The sequence below is a fragment of the Odocoileus virginianus genome, unplaced genomic scaffold (assembly GCF_023699985.2).
Source record: "Odocoileus virginianus isolate 20LAN1187 ecotype Illinois unplaced genomic scaffold, Ovbor_1.2 Unplaced_Contig_1, whole genome shotgun sequence".
In the NCBI taxonomy this organism is placed as follows: Eukaryota; Metazoa; Chordata; class Mammalia; order Artiodactyla; family Cervidae; genus Odocoileus; species Odocoileus virginianus.
In genome coordinates this window covers 5,255,732-5,276,206 of record NW_027224318.1, presented here as the reverse complement: position 1 = coordinate 5,276,206, position 20,475 = coordinate 5,255,732, and the positions used below count along the sequence as shown (strand labels likewise).

Below are 20,475 nucleotides of genomic sequence, written 5' to 3'. Positions count from 1 at the left end.
AGAAATCTCTTCAGATCTTTTTCCCTTTGTTCTTTCTACCCTGTACCAAAAGAAGAAAAGACCTACGTTTTATGGCTTTGTAAATTCATTTAAATTAGCTTCAGCAGGAGTGAATAATTTATTGTAGCAGTAAAAGGAAGAAAATATGTAGTTGCCTTTCTTAACCAGAGTAATTCATAATTTCAAAGAATAGCCCTACTTGTAGAGAAATTATGCATACAGCATAGAGATGGTTTTGTTCCTAGAAGTAAAGCATTTGTTTTTTTGGATAAAAGCCAATTAAACCTGAAGAAACAATATAGAGAATGAATTTATAATATCCTTGCTATTTATAATAAGTGTAGCAGATTCATGTTTGTTGATGTCTGGGGATATCAACTTTGAATTATTATATTAAAATTTTCTTACCCTTGGAAGGAAATAATGAGACATTTTGGAAATTCTTCATGTAGTGTACATAATGCATTTAAATTATTTAAATAACTAAATCTGAGTGTGAAAGTATAGGGAATATCTGCTTATTTAAAGAGTATCTTTAGTTGTATTAATAATCCACATGATATTCAAGAACCATATTTATTGAGGTATAATTGACATATTCTATTAGCTTCAGATGTGCAACATAATGATTTGATATTTGTATATATTGCAAAATGATCATCACAATAAGTCTAGTTAACATCTGTCACTGTACCTAGTTCCAATTTTTTTCTTGTGATGAAAAGATTAAGATTTACTCTCTCAGTAACATTCAAATATGCAATATAGTTTAGTTAACTATAATCATGCTGTACATTACATCCCCATGACATTTCTGTTATAACTGGAAGTCTGTATTTAAACCCCTTCAAGCATTTCAACCCCTCCACCCCTCACCTCAGGCAACCACCAATCTGTTCTCTGTGTCTATGAGTTTGTTTTGTTGTTGTTGTTTTAGCATTCTCTTTTTTAAAAAAATAAATAAATATTCCATCAACCAGTGACCATGGATTCATCGTTAGCTGAAAATGACTACACTAGAATTACCAATACATAAGAGGCCAGAAGGGCTTCCCTGGTGGCTCAGTGATAAAGAATTTACCTGCCAGTGCAGGAGACGCAGGTTCGATCCCTGGGTTGGAAAGATCCCCTGGAGGAGGGCGTGGCAACCCACTCCAGTATTTTTGCCTGGGAAACCCCATGAACAGAGGAGCCTGGAGGGCTACAGTCCATGGGGTTGCAAAAGAATCAGACACAACTTAGCAACTAAACAACAAGAGGTCAGAGAAATATTTCACATAGATCAGAGTCAGTGTTTTAATATTATGTATGTGGCTTCACAGATGAAAGATAAATATGTAACCTGAGAATTTATTCCATTTTCTAGAAAACTACTATATATAATTTTGGTACACAGTACCCCCCCAAATCAAATAAACTTGAATGAAATATTCATCTAATGTAATTGAAACTAGAAATTTCTAGGGAACGGTATAATAGATGTGTGTTGCTTGATTTAGATCTTGGAATTTAGGACTGGAATAATGTAATATTTTCTTGGATTTTCTCTTGCAGATGACTTGTTTAAAGTTCACAAGCTTAAGCCAAATCTGAAGTGGCGACAGGCTTTTGACAGCTACTTAAAAACTCTGCCTCCATACTACTTATTAGTATGTATTTCTGTACATATATATATATATGTATTAACTCTATCCATGATGATTCCTGTCACAAAAAATGTCAATGAATCAAAAACTTCACCCCTGAAATAAGATTTTCTTTAATTTATACATTTGAGTCGCCATTGTCTTTTCAAATTATGCCTAAGAGCTTGGAGATGTCATGGCGGCACAGAAGAGAACTGCTTATTTTATTTCCTTTAACTGCCATGGTTATCATTATAAAACACATCTATATTTCTCTTATAAAAAATAAACTTATGATATTATAATTTTGGAATTTAAGAAAAATATAACTGGATTCATGTATTATATCAACCTCCCTTTTTAACTCTAGAAATTCGAAGTATGGGGTTTTCCTCTGGAAAAAAAACACAAAACCTGATGACATTATATTTACTTATTGCTTGGTAAATGTGTCCTAAGCACAGCATGAAATAGAGGCACTGATTGAAGGGAATCCCAAAAAAGTAAAAAATGACTTGGTGTCATTTGGATTTTTACAATTTGAGAAAAATATTCATAATTATTTTGGTCATATAATCTAAATCAAGATTATCAAAATCATTTCAAGAGGTGGATGTGGTCAACTTTAAGCCAAGTTTCTAGAGGTGAAAAGGCAGAATCTCAAGTGGTACCATTTGTGTCACTGGGAGGAGAAATTGGGGTGTGTTAGTATTTACCATGGCAGGAATGGGGTACACAATTAAATGTAATGAGAAATGATTTTATGACTTGGAAATTAAGACTGAAAGCAATTTGCCTGTTTGAATTTGCTGTTACTTGCTCTTCTTATCCCACTCTCTTCTGATTTTTTTACTTTCTGCTCCTTACTTCTCTGCTATTTTCATTGCCACTTTTTAATGTTCCATGTTTGGTTTTATGTGCAGCACCTTGACTTCTAAGAAATGAATCATGTCCCTTTGCCCCTTATAACTGAACTTTGAGTATTTTAAGATTTATTCTATTCTTACTGTTGTGTATTTTGTTTCCTTATAGCCATTAAAGAAAGCACTAAGGATGATGGGAGCTCCAAATCTGATATCAGATAATTTAGATTGTGGACTTAGTTACAGTGTTATCTCTTACCTTAAAAAACTCAGCCAACAGGTAGTATTGGTAAAAACAAACAAACAAAAATCCTTTGCCCTCAGAAGTGCATTTCCTTATTCTTTAGTGTAATTGTAATTTTCAAATTAAATGTGTATATATTTCTACACTTTATGAATTAGTAGTAATGTGATTCTCTATGGCTTCTGGCTTCACCATTAAACTGCAGTTAAGGGTCTGTCAGTATCATCGGATGCTGTGCCGTTTCTCCTTTTGCTTGCCAGTTTGTTCTACCCCAAGCTGGTTGATACTTTGTGGCCTAAGAGGGGCAGAGGCTTAATAGAATTATCTCATGGGTCACATTTTGCCTATCCTCAACCTAGTTTCTCCTCAAATCACATTGGGCTAGAGCATCCCCCGTTTTAGGTCAGCACACTGAGGCATGGTGTGATTAAATGACTTGCCTGAAATTCGTTTTTAGGCAATAAATATCAGCATGCTTTTTCTTGGAGAGGGGGAGATGAGACCAGTGTACCTCACACTGGAGGGTGGCAGGCCCTCCCTCTGTTCCTTTATACCCCCACCTCATTTACCATTATTCACCTTGTCCCTTGCCTGCCCCTCTCTATTAGTACCTCATCCTCCACTCACCCCTACTTATCATACTTCTCACCTCTACTTAGCCCATTCTTGCAAGGTGAAAATGCTTGAGAACTACTGAGTTAGAGCTTTACTGCCATACAAATGTGTTATGTTATATGACAAATTAATGCAGCAGCTTCACTTTGTTCTTATGCACAAATGTATTCCCAGGTAGGGACTAGTAGTAGCATTTGCAGTGACAATAATACTTCAAGTTGGATATGTTTCAAAGCTGGGCCTTTAGAAAACAGAGAGTAGTAAGTAAATAAGTGTCAGATTTCTGACACCAAAGAACATAGATGACTCTGCAATTTGGGATGCTGACACACCTTGCTAGGAACTGGCAAAAACTTAAGTATAGTCTGGAGTTTACCAGCTCCTACCAGTCCAGTGTGCTTATACATGCAAAGAGAGTAAAGCAAACCCAGTTTTCTCACCTACCAAGCATCCCCTTAACTCCGTTCCTCTCTGCTAGTAGATTTTTGTTGCTGGTGTTAATGTTTTGTTTTGGTTATTTATTGATTGATCTCTTGATTTATATTTTTTTATTTGATGTTTGCCTTAGGCCTTTAAGGCTGTGTCAGCAAGGTATGGCCAGAAGGAAGAATAGTGAACAGACTTGAAACTCATGCAAGTTCTGGGACCTTCTGGGACACATTGCTTATATAGTTTTATAAATGGGCTTTTAGGACCCTTTGTGGAAACAGACTCTTCATTTGCTCTTATCCCCTATTTCATGACTAAATTTTTAAAAAGATAATAAATATACCTCATTCTAATAAATAAAGAAAATTAATGAATATCTCTGACCAAACCACAAGAAATTCAAAATTAATTTGGGCTTACAAGACATTGGTGGAATTCTACCTTTTAGAAAAAAAAAGATCATTACTAATTTATACTAGCTCTAATTACTAATTTACTTACTAATTTAATAATTCTATGTCACCAGTGTTCTTTGAACCATCTCAGATGTATGTAAATCAGAAAATATGCCCAATATACTGCTATAATACACTCTCAAGCAATATTTATCAATATGATATAATAGTATCTATTAAGAGGATTTTTTGTTGTGAATTGTAAACATTGAGTACTATTACAAATTACTTACTTGGTAATATTTGTTAAATTAAGTATCACATTTTTGTGAGTGGTCTGACATTAGAAATAAACACTATAAGTTTTTTCAGATACAGTGCCAATCTATGCAATCTGAATTTCAGCACTAGTGCAATTTTATAAATGCAGAGTTTTACCTTTTATAACTGGGTTCAAAATGAGTATGTTGACTTAGACTAGATTTTACAGTAACAAAATTTGATTTTAACTATCTATGAATGTAATTCTTACCCATGGTTTTCATTCTTTCCATGATTCAGTCATAATTTTGACACTAGAGAAGAGGGAAAAAATGCATTATTGGTCTTTCTAGCCCCCTCTGTTCTTTGTGGTAGTACAGAGAAGCACAGGAAAATGTTTAATTATCTGTTTTTCTGTGATTTGTAATTTAAATTTGTTCAGTGGGGTTCTTAAAGTATCATCTTTCTTAAGTAATAAAACAACAGTGATAATATAGCTCTTTTTATAACATACTATGTACTTTCATTTTAGACCAAACTAGAGTCAGAACGAATACTAGCATCAGTGGGGAAGAAACCTCCCCAGGAAATTGGGATCAAAGTGAAAAATCATTCTGGTGGTGGTGTTTCCTTGACTCACAATAAAAACTTTAGAAAACTATTGAAAGAAATCATTGGGGATACTGCACCAAGACTGACAGAATTGAACACCAAAGAATTTGCCGGCTTCCAAGTAGGGCTCTTAAACAAGGTAAATTATGACATAAATAGCTTGTTGGGGGTGGTGGGGAAAGATAAGGTCTGTGAAAGACAAAGGGGAGAAGGAATGGGAACGAACAAGGAGAGCTTTCAGATCCCTTGCAGAACATTTGGTCCTATCCAAAATATCCATAAGACATGTGGTCCACACAAAAAGGCCCTTGAAATCTGGTCCGATCATATTTGGTTCAATGCCAAATGGACAGAACCAAGTATCAAGGACATCTTGGTATGTGCTACATGTCTTATGAACATTTTGGACAGCACCAAGTATGACCAAATATCAAGGATCTTTGGGGTGGACCAAATGTCTCCTAAACTTCAGATCACACTGCTGAACTAACATTGTGAGAGAATGGGGGAAGGAAGGAGGAATGGGTATGAAGAGCTTCAGGCATCAGTATAGCTTGTAGAAAGTCTTGGCCAGCCCAGCAGGGAACCCTGGCACCACAAGATCCCATAGAGGAGGTCCACATTGACCGAGCTGGCCAGGCCTGAACATCCCCCATCATTCTCAGTCACTGGCTGGGGGCAGCCTGGAAAGAGCACGGCCTCTGTTCCAGCGCTGCCCCAGATCCTGAAGGTACTGTGGCTGGAGGTGCTCAGATCACTGTACCCCTTGTGGATCAGCCATTGCTTCCTGGACAGACATCCCATCAGCTCCTCTCCATGACTGCCAGGGGACGGCATCTAGATTGTGAATAGTGGGCCTGCAAGGCTGCCACAGGCACAGATATCAAGATCTGATGTTTTAAATGGTATACTTGAAAAAAGATATACACAGTGGCTTTAAAGCTATGTGGATGTAGTAGAATTCAGAACAGGGCCAGCAAAGGCGAATTTTCCACTGCAAAATTATACTGAAGTCAGTTGTAATGAATATCCCTCTCTTTGCTAAGATTTTAAGAGGATTAGGAATTACATTTCTATATTAAAAGCCTCAGGAGTAACTGAAATTGTTTCATTTCAAATAGGATTTGAAACCTCAGGCATATAGAAATGCTTATGATATTCCACGTAGAGATCTTTTAGACCAGTTAACCAGAATGCGATCCAATCTGCTGAAAACACACAAGTTTATTGTTGGACAAGATGAAGGTAAGTGAACAAAGAAGTACTTTTTATTGATAAAATGTCAAGTCTGACTAACATGAAGGTGTTTATTGCATAAAGCATATGTTATTTTGTAATACTTTAATATTTATAATACCTATTTTCTCTAAATCCCTTCATCTACTAGCACAAGTTTATTGTTCTTGGGTCTAAGGGAAGTGGGCATTAATTGGCATGTATATTACACTACACATGCTTTAGCTCTTGTAAGTCTCCAAACAACCCTGTGAGATAGATACTGTTTTTATGCCCATTTTTATGGACATTGGAACTCAGAATGAGCGTTTTAATAGCTTCCCCAGTTCTAGTGAGCTGGAAAGCAGCAGAAACTAGGTCTATCAGAATTTGGAAATTGTACACCCTAACACTGTACCACCTAGCCTGCTCTGATAAACTCAATCCAGATTCCTCATTTACAGGAAAAGAATGAACCTGATATTGTCAAGGATAATTGATGATGATGTACAATTCCCCTTGACTCCATTTTGTTCATTTTAAACAGTATCATTTGTCCATTAAAATGAGCAAATCTTAGCCTGGCCAACCTCCTGAAATTATATGTCAGTATTTTTTTTGAGGGGGTAGGATCTTTTTTAGGAATAAAGCCTGTAGATCTAATCAAGTTTTCCAAAAAGGGTACGGCCCACTAACCAAGATTCTCTCGATGATAAGAGAAAGCCAGAGAGCCTAGGCTCTTCGAAACACAAAATATTTGGTTTTGAGTTGGGATGTGGTATAAGGAATGTCAGTCCATTCTCAAACCTGCGACGAAGAGTGAGGGAGTTGTTCTTGGTCTAGGGATTTGAGCTTGTAGGCCGTGGTGATGGTAGACTGAGTGATGAATGGGATGAAGAGAGATGATTTTAGATCCTAGAATGATAGATTCAAGATTTTAGCCTATTGGTTGCTGAGATACACAATGCTAAACCAGGCTATGATCATGTCTTCTCAGAAGGACCACACACACTTCAACTATAGAACATGTGTAGAGCATCTATTTGTCTTCTGGTGATTTTGCAGATTCTCTTCATAGTGTTCCAGTTGCACAAATGGGTAACTATCAAGAATATCTAAAGACATTGGCTTCTCCACTTCGAGAGATTGATCCAGATCAACCAAAAAGACTACATACTTTTGGCAATCCATTTAAACAAGATAAGAAGGTGGGATACCCAGTTCTATGTCTGTGTAAATCATGATATTCTTGAAATAACTCCTTCCTTTTTGGTAAGGTGTATATAAGTCAGAGGTCTTACCTCTGTTTGTTTAAAAGATAAAATATGTCTCCAGGGCTCTTTGTGAATGGAAAGTGGGAGCCTCCTGATGGAAGAGTATGTTGGTTAAAAAATGGTAGCTGGCATTTACTGCATATGTAGTAGGAGCTGATGTTTTAAATGATAACATTGAATGCACACAACCATTCTGCAAATGAGTATAACTGTCTGCCCTATAATATGAAGAAATCAGAGCTCATCTTGGTCAAATGATTCATCCTGAGTGACACAGCCAGTTAGAGCCAAGATTTGAACCTCCATCTTTCCAGCTCCAAAGTCTGTATTTCCTCCCAGCTCCACACACTAATTCCTTCAATATTGAGATCACCATTTATTTCCTTTTGTGCTCTATCTAGACAGTTATTAAGTGTTTTTCTTGAAATATGAAGTACTAAGTGATGTTGCTTTATTGGCTTGTCCTACAAGAGATATAAACATGAGATGTGTGTGCACACGCATATGCGTGTGTGTGTATGTATCTCTGTGTGTATATGTGAGAGATATGCTGACTTGATGATATAAGTGTGAAGACAAATGAGAATTATATCTGCAATCATGGAAGAAACCATTGTTACAAAGGTGCAGAGCATGTAATAATGTCTTCTGTAACAAAACTGGACCAAAAGTATTCTACTTTACCTGAATCCTCAGTTAACTAGAGTTCTTCTTAATTTTCTGTGTCTTGGTTTTTGTCATTGGTAGCACTGGAGATAACTATGACATCTAACTAATAGAGCTCTGTGAAGAATTGAGTTAGTACCTGTACATCATTTAGAACATTACCTGACATGTGGTACATGCTCAATGAATATGTTTTCCTCTTTCTGTACTGTTTTGCTTTGGGAAATGCTTTGGAAAAGTCATTTATCATGGTTTTATTCAAATAATGGGAGTGCATCTTCCTGGGCTATCCTTGGATGAGAACAGCTTTTAGTTAACCTTCTATACTGCTGTCTCTCATATTTTATTCCCAGGGTGAAAAGCCCCTTCCTTCATTTGTGTCCAGCACCAAGGTGAATATATATGAATCTCTGTGAGGTTGCTACTGGGGGAATGACATTTTCCATCTACCTATCTGTCACCATTTACATGCAACATTCTGTATAGTGATTATCAATATTTCTTAAGGATGCGTTTAAATCACACAAAAGGGAATGATTTCCTTACCAAGGTTTAATGCAAATTGGTTTGTAGCTTCTTCAGAAGGGTAACTGTGGGTTAATTTCCATTTTGGTTGATGAGAGTTTCTTAGTCCCCAGGCTTTCAGGTTAATCATGATTGTGTTATGTTTGACCGTAAAACAAGTTTCCTCCTTGTTCCACTTAGACTGGATTAAGATTGAGTAGTGTTTTCTGAAAAGTCTGTGTGAGGCATGGCAAATCTTTGGCCCATGATTAAGATCTATATTGTTGACATAATACATGATTATATATGCATGTGAAGAGTGTGTGCAATGTTCTCTTTAATGGAATATGTTCATTGATGTTTTCTAGGGAATGATGATCGATGAAGCAGATGAGTTTGTAGCAGGGCCGCAAAACAAAGTGAAACGTCCTGGAGAACTCAACAGTCCTTTGTCATCCAAGAGAAGGCGGAGTATGTCCCTGCTGTTGAGGAAACCACAAACACCACCTACTGTAACTAACCATGTGGGCGGAAAGGGACCACCCTCAGCCTCGTGGTTCCCATCTTATTCAAACCTCATAAAACCCACCCTTGTATATACAGGTATAGAGTAGTGGTTGTGATTTCCTTATGGCCCCTAGAGGACTAAGACACTAAACAATTTTCTTTTATATTCATTTCTTTGTATTCAGTTTTTGTTCATTAAGTAAGCCATTATTAATCATCCATGTGGTAGGTACAAAGCACCCTGTGAGATGAGAGACCTTGTTTCAAGGATCTCCATCTATACGAGGGGAGGAAGATCCCTACTTACATAGTAGTTAACACAAGATGGAGAAATGTTGGAAGATGTACCTGTTGACTTGTCAAGTCAAGGCTGAAGGAGGTGCAACAATTTGGAGTTGCTGCCGAAGTCAGTAGGAGCAAATGGGCTCAGCAAAGGCTGGGTCTGCACTGGGTCAGTAAAGGCTGGTGCTGTCTGTGCTCATCTCCTCTCCTCACTCCAGCCCAGCGCAGTCTGGCCCAGCCTCCTCCACTCCACTCGATGGTCCCAAGTATAAATCCCACATCCTACCATGACTCTCCATTCCTCTGATCTATGCTGCCATCGTGTCACCATGATACTCCAATAGCTTTTTATTTTTCTACCTTCCAACCTCATCTAACTCATCTTCTGACCTGCAGCCAGAGTGATCATATCAACACAGAAATCAGATCACACCACAACCATGCTGAAAACACCTCATTACCTTTCCTAGGCACTCAAGAGTACAATCTGAGCTCCTGACAAGCTCTGCACGACCTGGGCCCACCATCCTCTCCTAACACCTGTCCTCTGCATGGGCACAGGCAGACTCTCTTTGCCCCTCCAGCCTCTGCCCAAAGGACACCTGCTCAGAAGGATCTGCCTGACCTCATGATCCACTGGGACTTCCCCTCCTGCTTTCTCTCCCCTCCCTGCGTACTTCTCCCCAAACACGAATTTGAACTGTAATGATTTATTATTTTGTTGAATCATAGCACACTTCTGCCTGGCCTCCCCATGAGCATGGACATTCCATAAGGGTGGGGATTGTTTCTATGTGTGCTGTTGGAGACCGCCCCCAGCTCCTGGCATGGTGCCCAGCACATAGGACAATGAGTCAAAGGAGGAGAGGTGTCAGACCTGGAGTAAAAAGAAATTCACTTTTCTGAGACAGAAAAGATGGATGAGGAGGATCATGTATTGGCAGAGAATTGGGGTAATGGGGGACATATAGAGCCTTCAGATCTAGTGGTCACCACCTCTGTTTCCTCAGAAGTTTTAAGGAAGAGAGGAGGGAGTTTGAGGGGGGCACACGGAGTCTGGTGTCAAGCTCATTAGAGCATGGCATTTCATAGGTAAATGACATCAAGTGAGACTTGCTGCTTTTCAGCTTGTAAAGCACAAGCTGCAGCTAAGCCCTCAGTGCCAAGGACCTGAGACTGTATATTAGTTGTTCTGTATTGTTTCCATATGTATTCTTGGTGCCATGGAGATTACCTTCCTGAGCTCAATTTGAGGGGTCTTGAGCTCCATCTGGTACATCCTCTTGCTTTATGAAACCATTTCCTCAAAACTGAGGAGCACCATGATATCCCTTTTGGGTTACTATAACACACCTACCCCATAGCTCAACTTATCATTTTGGTTTCCAGGTGTTACTGTCACTCACGATGTTCATGAGGAGAAGATGGAAAATGGTCAAATCTCACCTGATGGCTTCTTGTCAAAATCTGCTTCACGAGAGCTTATGAATATGGCAGGAGATGGTATCCTGCCCGACCAAGTGGATTCTCTATCTGATGATTTCACTAGTCTCAGGGAAGATGGCCCGATTCACAAACCTGGGTGCAATGCACATATAGGAGAAACCAAGAACTGCAGCGTCTCTGTGGATGATCAAGAAGTCTCAGTAACATCTGCTTTGGAAAGTGTGCCAAGTACATTGCAGATAACTCCTGCTATGGCACAAGGAATCAATGCTGATATAAAACACCAGTTAATGAAGGAAGTTCGAAAATTTGGACGAAGTAAGTAGTAGAAGAACATCTATCAGTAATATAATGGGGAGATCCCTTTCATTTTAAGATTCAAAATAGATTCAGGGTAACTCTTAAGGTGCATTTTTGGGAAATATTGAACTTTCACATAATTGAAAATGATTCCTCTTGTTTTACCTAAACAACTCAATACACCTTTCTGAAGTTTTCCCCCCCTTACTTACTGTAATAATCTCCTTTTGCTGCTGTAACAAGTTATCACAAACTTTGTAGCTCAAAACTGATTTATCTTAGTGTTGTGGAAGTCAGATTTGAAATTCTTTTCATTGGGCTAACATGAAGGTGTTGGCAGGCTAGCGTTTCTTCTGGATGCTCAGGGGGAGTCTGTTTCCTTACCTCTTCCAGCTTCCACAGGCTGCCTGTGTTCCTTGACTCATGGCCCCTTCCTCCATCTTAAACCAGCAATGTAGCCCCTTAAGCCAGCAATGTAGCCAAGCAATGTAGCTTCTCTCTAGCCTCTGCCCCCACCCTTACATCTTTTCTCCCTGACCGGCTCTACTGCCTCCCTTTCCTAAGGATATTTGTGATTATATTGGGCCTCCATGTATAAACCTGGATAATCTCCCCAGCTCCAGATCCATAACTTAATCCCATCTGCAAAGTAAAGTCTCTTTTGCAAGATAATAATATGTTCACAGTTTCTGAGAATTAGGACATGGACAACTTGGGGTGTGGGGCATCATTCAGCTGACCACATTTGATTAGTGTTTACAGGTTTCCCTAGCAGATACGTGCAGATGTCTTGATGACTGCTGAGGATGTGTAAATATTGAATTTTATTTTTCATCCATATTGTTAACAATAATAATATTTTTAATATCTTCAGAGTATGAAAGAATTTTCACTTTGCTTGAAGGAGTACAAGGACCTCTTGCAGTCAAGAAACAATTTGTTGAATTTACCATCAAGGAAGCTGCAAGGTGGGTGTGAAGAGGAACTTTTCATTGTGTTATTTATTTAATTATTTTTGGTTATGCTGGGTGTTCTTTCTGTGCTCAGGCTTTCTCTAGTTGCGGTGCACAGGCTTCTCATTTCAGTGGCTTCTCTTGTTGCAGAGCATGAGCTCTAGGGTGTGCAGGCTTCAGTAGCTGCAGCATCTGGGTTCAGTAGTTGCAGCTCCTGGGCTCTAGAGCACAGGCTCAATAGTTGTGGTGCATGGGCTTAGTTGCTCCAAGGCATGTGGGATCTTAATTCTTGGACCAGGAATCAAACCTGTATCCCCTGCATTGCAGAGCAGATTCCACTAGACAACCAGGGAAGTCACTTGTGTGTTTTTGTGAGCATAAGGACCAAATGTAAGACAGGCAGAGGGATTGATCCTGCCTTTCTTTTGTAAGCCCTGGCCTTCGTGCATAGTTACAGCTATCTCCAGAGGCATTTAGATTGCTACTGTCCAAGTCCAACTCATTCACCCAAGTCTGGGAGCTTTCTGAACTCTTCACAGTCTTAGGTGGGCTTGGGCTCTCAGTTGGTACTCTTGGTATTAGCTAAGCCCCATCTTTACATGAAGATACATTTTCTATTTCCCATGTAGATTGTCAGTTCCACCTGATACCCCACACAGTGCTTTAAGAACTTTTTGTTAATAAAATTCCTCTTTCTTTTTTAGGTTCAAAAGACGAGTCTTAATTCAGTACCTTGAGAAGGTACTAGAAAAAATAGAATCCTATCACCTTCTCAACAATGTTAATCACATCAACAGCAGATCATGATGTTACTGCAGAGACCAAGAAGGAAAAAAGAACAAGTTCTCTGTGTTGTAGGACAGAGCGGGATATTGTTGAACATCCTAGGATGTTTTAGTCAAGGGAACTGGCTTCCAGAGGTTAAGAAAAAGCAACGACACTTCATTTTCTGATTCTCTGGCAGTAAAAGCTTGCTTTGCCCTGTTTTCTTTGAAAGTACTAACTGGTTGTTTTATTGTTACTGTTCCCAATTGAGGAAGGTGATATGATTAATCCAGCAGGTTAAGTTCAGTGAACACACACAAGTGATAAGGGTTCACTCTTGAGCTTGGTCATCCTGGGCACGTCCAGAGTGACTAGGGGCCACCTGCAGGTGGAGCACTACTTGATGCTCTTACTATGTCATTTAGAAAGAAGGGTTCAGAGTCCAACTGCTAATTGTGTGTGTTCTGAACGAAGTTTTCAACAATTCCTAGTTGTGCCTTTAAAACCATGCAATATTCAGGACAGTTTGGATCAAAGAGTGAGAAAGCTGCTATTTGGATAACTTATTTCTCCATGGGAGGGGGCAGGGAGAGTCACCAAATGATCTACCTCCAACTGTCTTCTATTTTGTCTAGAGACATTACAAAGTACACCTGAGGCCACCTCCACCCCTGGCGTTTGTTCTTGCTTGTGACACCAGAAAGGCTTCAGGTGGACTTGTGCATTCTGTGCTTCAGAAGCACTAAAAGAAAAAATAATGTAGATATTTCCTTTAATGTTTATACAAAAGTTTTTATGGAGCAGTATTGTTATGTTTGTATTTGCAGAAATTTAAGTGTACAAAGAGATTTTGACTTTTCATATATAAAATAAATCATTTTATTGATTTTTCACAAGGTCATTGACACTTGAGAAATTTCTAGTTTTGTCTTTCTTGTGATTTGTAACTCCTTTCAGAAAAAAAGTGCCCACTGTAATTAAGATGTTAGCAGAATGATGTAAACTTCAAAATGTCACTCACCGAACTGATACTGGTGAAACTGGTGGAGTGGGGTACTCCAAAAACACTGAAAACACTAGGGGTAATGATTGGAATCACGTTTACTGGGACTCTGGAAGATAGAGGTTTACAGCAACCAAGTGAATGTTGAGTCAAAAGGAAGACCCATTGAAATGTGATAGGAGAATCTGGTAGCATTTTAAGTTATTCTTGCCTGATTCCCCTCCCCAGTATAGCAGTGGTCTTGAAGATGTCAGCCTGCATTCCAACTGAGGGTTCCTGGCTCAAGAGGGAGGAGAATAGACTTTATTCCCAAGGAATTGTGTTTGTTTAAACCTGTCCAGAGGCCTCCCTGAAGGGCTGACCAATGGGATTGATTGCTTTTCTTTTGTCTAACTCTAAACTCTCTTATAAGGACTTCCTTGGTGGTCCAGTGGTTAAGACTGTACTTCCACTGCAAGGAGCACAGGTTTGATTCCTGATGCAGGAACTAAGATCCCTCATGCCATGTGGTGCAGCCAAAAAAAATTTTTTTTTATTTGAAAAATAAACTCTTAGAGAAGCAGCTATGTGGAGGATGTTCCTCAAAAACATTGTAAAGCAAGTGATGGGCTTCCTTGATGGTCCAGTGGTTAGGAATCCACCAGCCAATGCAGGGGACAGGGATTCAATCCCTGGTCCAGGAAAAGTCCACATGCCACAGAGCAGCTAAACCCATGTGCCACAACTACTGAGCCAGCACTCTAGAGCCCAGGAGCCACAACTACTGAAGCCCGAGTGCCTAGAGCCCATGCTCCTAAAAAATAAAGAAAAAGGCAAGTGAATAAGCTTCTGATGCTTATGGCAAGTAAAGTGTTAGTCGCTCAGTCATGATGGTAGTTGTTGTTCAGTTGCTAAGTCTTGTCCAACTCTTTGCAACCCCATGAACTGCAGCATGCCAGGCTTCCTGTCCTTCACTATCTCCCAGAGTTTGCTCAAACTCATGTCCACTGAGTTGGTGATGCCATCCAACCATCTCATCCTCTGTCATCCCCTTCTCTTCCTGCCCTCAGTCTTTCCCAGCATCAGGGTCTTTTCCAATGAGTCAGCTCTTCACATCAGGTGGCCAAAGTATTGGAGTTTCAGCTTCAGCATCAGTCCTTCCAAGAATATTCGGGGCTGATGTCCTTTAGGATTGACCAGTTTGATCTCTGCAGTCCTAGGGACTCTCTAGAGGTCTTCTCCAGCACCACAATTAGAAAGCACCAATTCTTCAGCGCTTAGCCTTCTTTATGGTCCAACTCTCACATCCATACATGACTACTGGAAAAACCATAGCTTTGACTATATGGGCCTATGTCAACAAAGTGATGTCTCTGCTTTTTAATATGCTGTCTGAGTTTGTCGTAGCTTTTCTTCCCAGGTGGCACTAGTGGTAAAGAATCTGCCTGCCAGTGCAGGAGATGCAAGAGACACAGGTTCGATCCCTGGGTTGGGAAGATCCCCTGGAGTAGGAAATGGCAACCCACTCCAGTATTCTTGCCTGGAAAATTCCATGGACAGAGGAGCCTGGAAGGCTACAGTCCATGGGTCACAAAGAGTCGGACATGACTGAGCACACACACATCTTAGATTCCATATACATGAGTTCATGTGATACTTGTTTATCTCTTTCTGACTTACTTCACTCTATATAATAGTTTCTAGGTTCATCCACCTCATTAGCACTGACTCAAATGTGTTCCTTTCTATGGCTGAGTAATATTCCATTGTAGATATGTACCACAGCTTCTTTATTCATTCATCTGTTGATGGGCATCTAGTTTGCTAACATATCCTAGCTATTGTAAATAGTGCTGCAGTGAACATTGGGGGTACATGTGTCTTTTTCAATTATGATTTTCTCAGGGTATATGCCCAGTAGTGGATTGCTGGGTCATATGATAGTTTTATTCCTAGTTTTTTAAGGAATCTCCATACTTCTCCATAGTGGCTGTATCAATTTACATTCCCACCAACAGTGTAAGAGGGTTCCCTTTTCTCCACATCCTCTCCAGCATTTATTGTTTGTAGACTTTTTGATGATGGCCATTCTGACTGGTGTGAGGTGATATCTCATTGTAGTTTTGATTTGCATTTCTCTAATAATGAGTGATATTGAGCATCTTTTCATGTGTTTATTAGCCATCTGTATGTCTTCTTTGGAGAAATGTCTGTTTAGGTCTTCTGCCCACTTTTTGATTGGGTTGTTTGTTTTTCTGGTATTGAGTTACATGAGCTGCTTATATATTTTGGAGACTAATCCTTTGTCAGTTGCTTCATTTGTTTTCACCTTGTTTATAGTTTTCTTTAAGCTCTTAAGTTTAATTAGGTCCCACTTTATTTTTGGTTTTATTTCCATTACTCTGGGAGGTGGGCCATAGACGATCTTGCTGTGATTTATGTCATATAGTCTTCTGCCTATGTTTTCCTCTAAAAGTTGTATAGTTTATGGTCCTACATTTAGGCCCTTCATCCATTTTGAGTTTATCTTTGTGTATGGTGTTAGGAGGGGTTCTAATTTAATTCTTTCACACATAGCTGTCCTGTTTTCCCAGCACCACTTATTGAAGAGACTGTCTTTTCTCCATTGTATATTCTTGCCTCCTTTGTCAAAGATAAGGTGCCCATAGGTGCATGGATTTATCTCTGGGCTTTCTGTCTTGTTCCATTGGTCTATATTTCTGTTTTTGTGCCAGTACCATACTGTCTTGATGACTGTAGCTTTGTAGTATAGTCTGAAGTCAGGAAGATTTGATTCCTCCAGCTCCATTCTTCTTTCTTAAGATTGCTTTGGCTATTCAGGGTCTTTTGTGTTTCCATATGAATTGTGAAATTTTTTGTTCTAGTTCTGTGAAAAATACCATTGGTAATTTGATAGGGATTGCATTGAATCTGTAGATTGCTTTGGGTAGTATAGTCATTTTCACAATATTGATTCTTTCAGCCCAGGAACATGGAATATCTCTCCATTTGTTTATGTCATCTTTGATTTCTTTCATCTATGTCTTAAAGTAGTAAAACAGTTTTAGGATAAGATAGTTCTGTAATGGTTGCACAGCATTGTGAAGGTACTTTATGCCATTGAGTTGTACATTTTAAAATGGTAAACTTTAGGGAATTTCCTGGTGGCCTAGTGGTTAGGATTCCATGCTTCCACTGCCAGGGTCCTAGGTTCGATCCTTAGTCAAGTAACTAAAATCCTGCAAGCCGCGGCATGACCAAAAAATAAAACTAAAAGAGTGCTGTCACCTCAACAGAGGTAGGGGGGAAAACTAACAGGCTAAAACCACAAACATGATCTAGAACCCCAGAAGAACAGACAAATACATCTCCATTATTGTTGCCTCTGATCCTGGTGACAAAATATCTGCAGAAATCAAGGCTCTACTTCATGGAGTTAAACATAAACACCTGGTCCAAAAGATAAAGATACTGAGAGTGAATCCGGGGGAAGACAAAGTAATTGCAGACCCAGCTGCTGCTTCATGCCATAAGGTGAATCTGCAGATCAGCAACATGATGTGGGAGCTGCAAAATGGTGGCTGCTTCTTTTCCACCAGTCTCCGACCTCCCAGAGTCCCTCTGTGGCACCCTCTGACCAAAAATATGCAGGAAGTGTCTATAATGTGAGTCACCTGACCAAAGTGACACTTTACAACGGGCACCTCTTGTCATCTTGCTACCTATGAACATCTTTTTAAACCATACTTCATCTTTAAATAGAAACAACAAAGTCATGATTCTGCCTAACCGGATACATTTCTCCCACCTACAACCAAGAGAACACAAATGCATCTCTGAAAGAAGGCACAAAGTCATATCTTTTAAATCTTATTCATTCTTTACCTGATTCACACCCCAGTTTAATATCATGTACCTTAAAAACCGAAAAATAAAATTAACACATCTTGTGTCAGAAGATAAGGAGATGAGGGTTGTTAGAAATTATTTGGTTAATGTATATGTGAGTCGATTCATACAATAATAAATGATACTCATAATCATTATAGTCCTTGTTTCTGCATATGGTTATGTGGTTATTTCTACTTCCCATTCCACATTTTCTTACCCTCACAAGTCCTTTCCCTGGTGATTGTCCTTTTCCTGATGAAGTGACCCAACCTCTCACTCTTGAGGTTCATGGCCATTAGAAGTCCTAATGAATTAGGGTGGTGTAGTTTCCATTGACTTTAATCAGTGGGCATGAGAGTACTGAGAGGTGCCTTATAGCAGCTCCTGCCATGAATAGAAGGGCTGATGGTGGGAATCCTTGTCTTGTTTTTAATCTTAAAAAGAATATCCAGTTTTTCACATAGAAATACTGTATGCTATGGATTTCTGATGTGTAACCTTCTTAACAAACTCTTTCAAATTTTTCTTTATGAATAGTTGTTGCATCTCATCCCATGTGCTGTATGCATTTATTAGGCTAATCGTATGACCTTCCTCTTTTAATCTGCCAATAAAGTGTGATGGTTCAATTGTCTGTAAGCGCCAAATTCACCTATTTGTCCTGCTCTGAGAAAATGTTTTGGGCCCTTGTCATTTTTTTCCTGTGGCAGTTGTTACTAACGTTGACCACTAGAGGGCGGGAGAGACAGTGAAAAGCAAGAGATTCGCTTCCCGGTTCTGGGTTGGAGTCACAGCCAGCTTCTGCAGGGCACCAGGCTTCTCCAGCGCCAGGCTCTGCCCCTCACATGGCTTCTACAGGGCCCAACTGGTGCAGAGCAATGTGGCCAGAACCACTCCATTGCCAGAAGCCTCCTTTAGACCTCCCTCAGGCAGTATTATTTGGGTTGGCCAAAAAGTTCATTTGATTCTTTCTGTAAGCTATGATGGAAAAACCTGGATGAACTTTTTGGCAAACCCAATATATAAGAGTGTTTCTAGTAAGACACCTGCCCATGTACAACATTGCCAGTCACCTCAGAGAAAGATTTCCAGCAACTCCCAGAGGGCAGATTTCCAGATAGTTCCACTAGTGTGTCTCCACTACACAGCAACCAGTAACGCTGAAGAAGCTGAAGTTGAACAGTTCTATGAAGACCTACAAGACCTTCTAGAACTAACACCCCCAAAAAATGTCCTTTTCATTATAGGGGACTGGAATGCAAAAGTAGGAAGTCAAGAAACACCTGGAGTAACAGGCAAATTTGGCCTTGGAGTACAGAATGAAGCAGGGTGAAGGCTAATAGAGTTCTGCCAAGAGAACACACTGGTCATAGCAAACACCCTCTTCCAACAACACAAGAGAAAGACTCTACACATGGACATCACCAGATGGTTGACACCGAAATCAGACTGATTATGTTCTTTGCAGCCAAAGATGGAGAAGCTCTATACAGTCAGCAAAAACAAGACTGGGAGCTGACTGTGGCTCAGATCATGAACTCCTTATTGCCAAATTCAGACTTAAATTGAAGAAAGTAGGGAAAACCACTAGACCATTCAGATATGACCTAAATCAAATCCCTTACAATTATACAGTGGAAGTGAGAAATAGATTTAAGGGACTAGATCTGATAGACAGAGTGCCTGATGAACTATGGACGGAGGTTTGTGACAATGTACAGGAGACAGGGATCAAGACCATCCCCATGGAAAAGAAATGCAAAAAGGCAAAATGGCTGTCTGAGGAGGCCTTACAAATAGCTTTGAAAAGAAGCGAAGTGGAAAGCAAAGGCGAAAAGGAAAGATATTCCCATTTGAATGCAGAGCTCCAAAGAGTAACAAGGAGAGATAAGAAAGCCTTCCTCAGTGATCAATGCAAAGAAATAGAGGAAAACAACAGAATGGGAAAGACTAGAGATCTCTTCAAGAAAATAAGAGATACCAAGGGAATATTTCATGCAAAGATGGGCTCGATAAAGGACAGAAATGGTAGGGACCTAACAGAAGCAGAAGATATTAAGAAGAGGTGGCAAGAATACACAGAAGAACTGTACAAAAAAGATCTTCACGACCCAGATAATCACGATGGTGTGATCACTCACCTAGAGCCAGACATCCTGGAATGTGAAGTCAAGTGGGCCTTAGGAAGCATCACTACAAACAAAGCTAGTGGAGGTGATGGAATTCCAGTTGAGCTATTTCAAATCCTGAAAGATGATGCTGTGAAAGTGCTGCACTCAATATGCCAGCAAATTTGGAAAATTCAGCAGTGGCCACAGGACTGGAAAAGTCAGTTTTCATTCCAATCCCAAAGAAAGGCAATGCCAAAGAATGCTCAAACTACTGCACAATTGCACTCATCTCACACGCTAGTAAAGTAATGCTTAAAATTCTCCAAGCCAGGCTTCAGCAGTACATGAACTGTGAACTTCCAGATGTTTAAGTTGGTTTTAGAAAAGGCAGAGGAACCAGAGATCAAATTGCCAACATCCGCTGGATCATCAAAAAAGCAAGAGAGTTCCAGAAAAACATCTATTTCTGCTTTATTGACTATGCCAAAGCCTTTGACTGTGTGGATCACAATAAACTGTGGAAAATTCTGAAAAA

At 39.6% G+C, this 20,475-nt stretch overlaps 1 protein-coding gene across 9 annotated transcripts in view; it reads left to right on the top strand.

The window, feature by feature from the left end:
* Positions 1-13,857, top strand: part of LOC110138001 (integrator complex subunit 6-like) — a 56,818-nt gene extending 42,961 nt beyond the window's left edge. For 3 of the 9 annotated variants that reach the window (XM_070463268.1, XM_020894732.2, XM_070463269.1), the window contains 9 exons: positions 1,555-1,649; positions 2,658-2,768; positions 4,965-5,183; positions 6,166-6,289; positions 7,325-7,467; positions 9,072-9,306; positions 10,882-11,256; positions 12,113-12,206; positions 12,896-13,857. In XM_070463268.1, the coding sequence (XP_070319369.1) occupies positions 1,555-1,649; positions 2,658-2,768; positions 4,965-5,183; positions 6,166-6,289; positions 7,325-7,467; positions 9,072-9,306; positions 10,882-11,256; positions 12,113-12,206; positions 12,896-12,998 (1,499 nt within the window). In that variant the 3' untranslated portion in view covers positions 12,999-13,857. Of the gene's footprint in view, positions 1-1,554; positions 1,650-2,657; positions 2,769-4,964; positions 5,184-6,165; positions 6,290-7,324; positions 7,468-9,071; positions 9,307-10,881; positions 11,257-12,112; positions 12,207-12,895 lie in introns of those variants that run through there. The other 6 variants (XM_020894737.2, XM_020894736.2, XM_070463270.1 and 3 more) reach the window with 6 other exon arrangements.
* Positions 13,858-20,475: the final 6,618 nt, after the last annotated feature.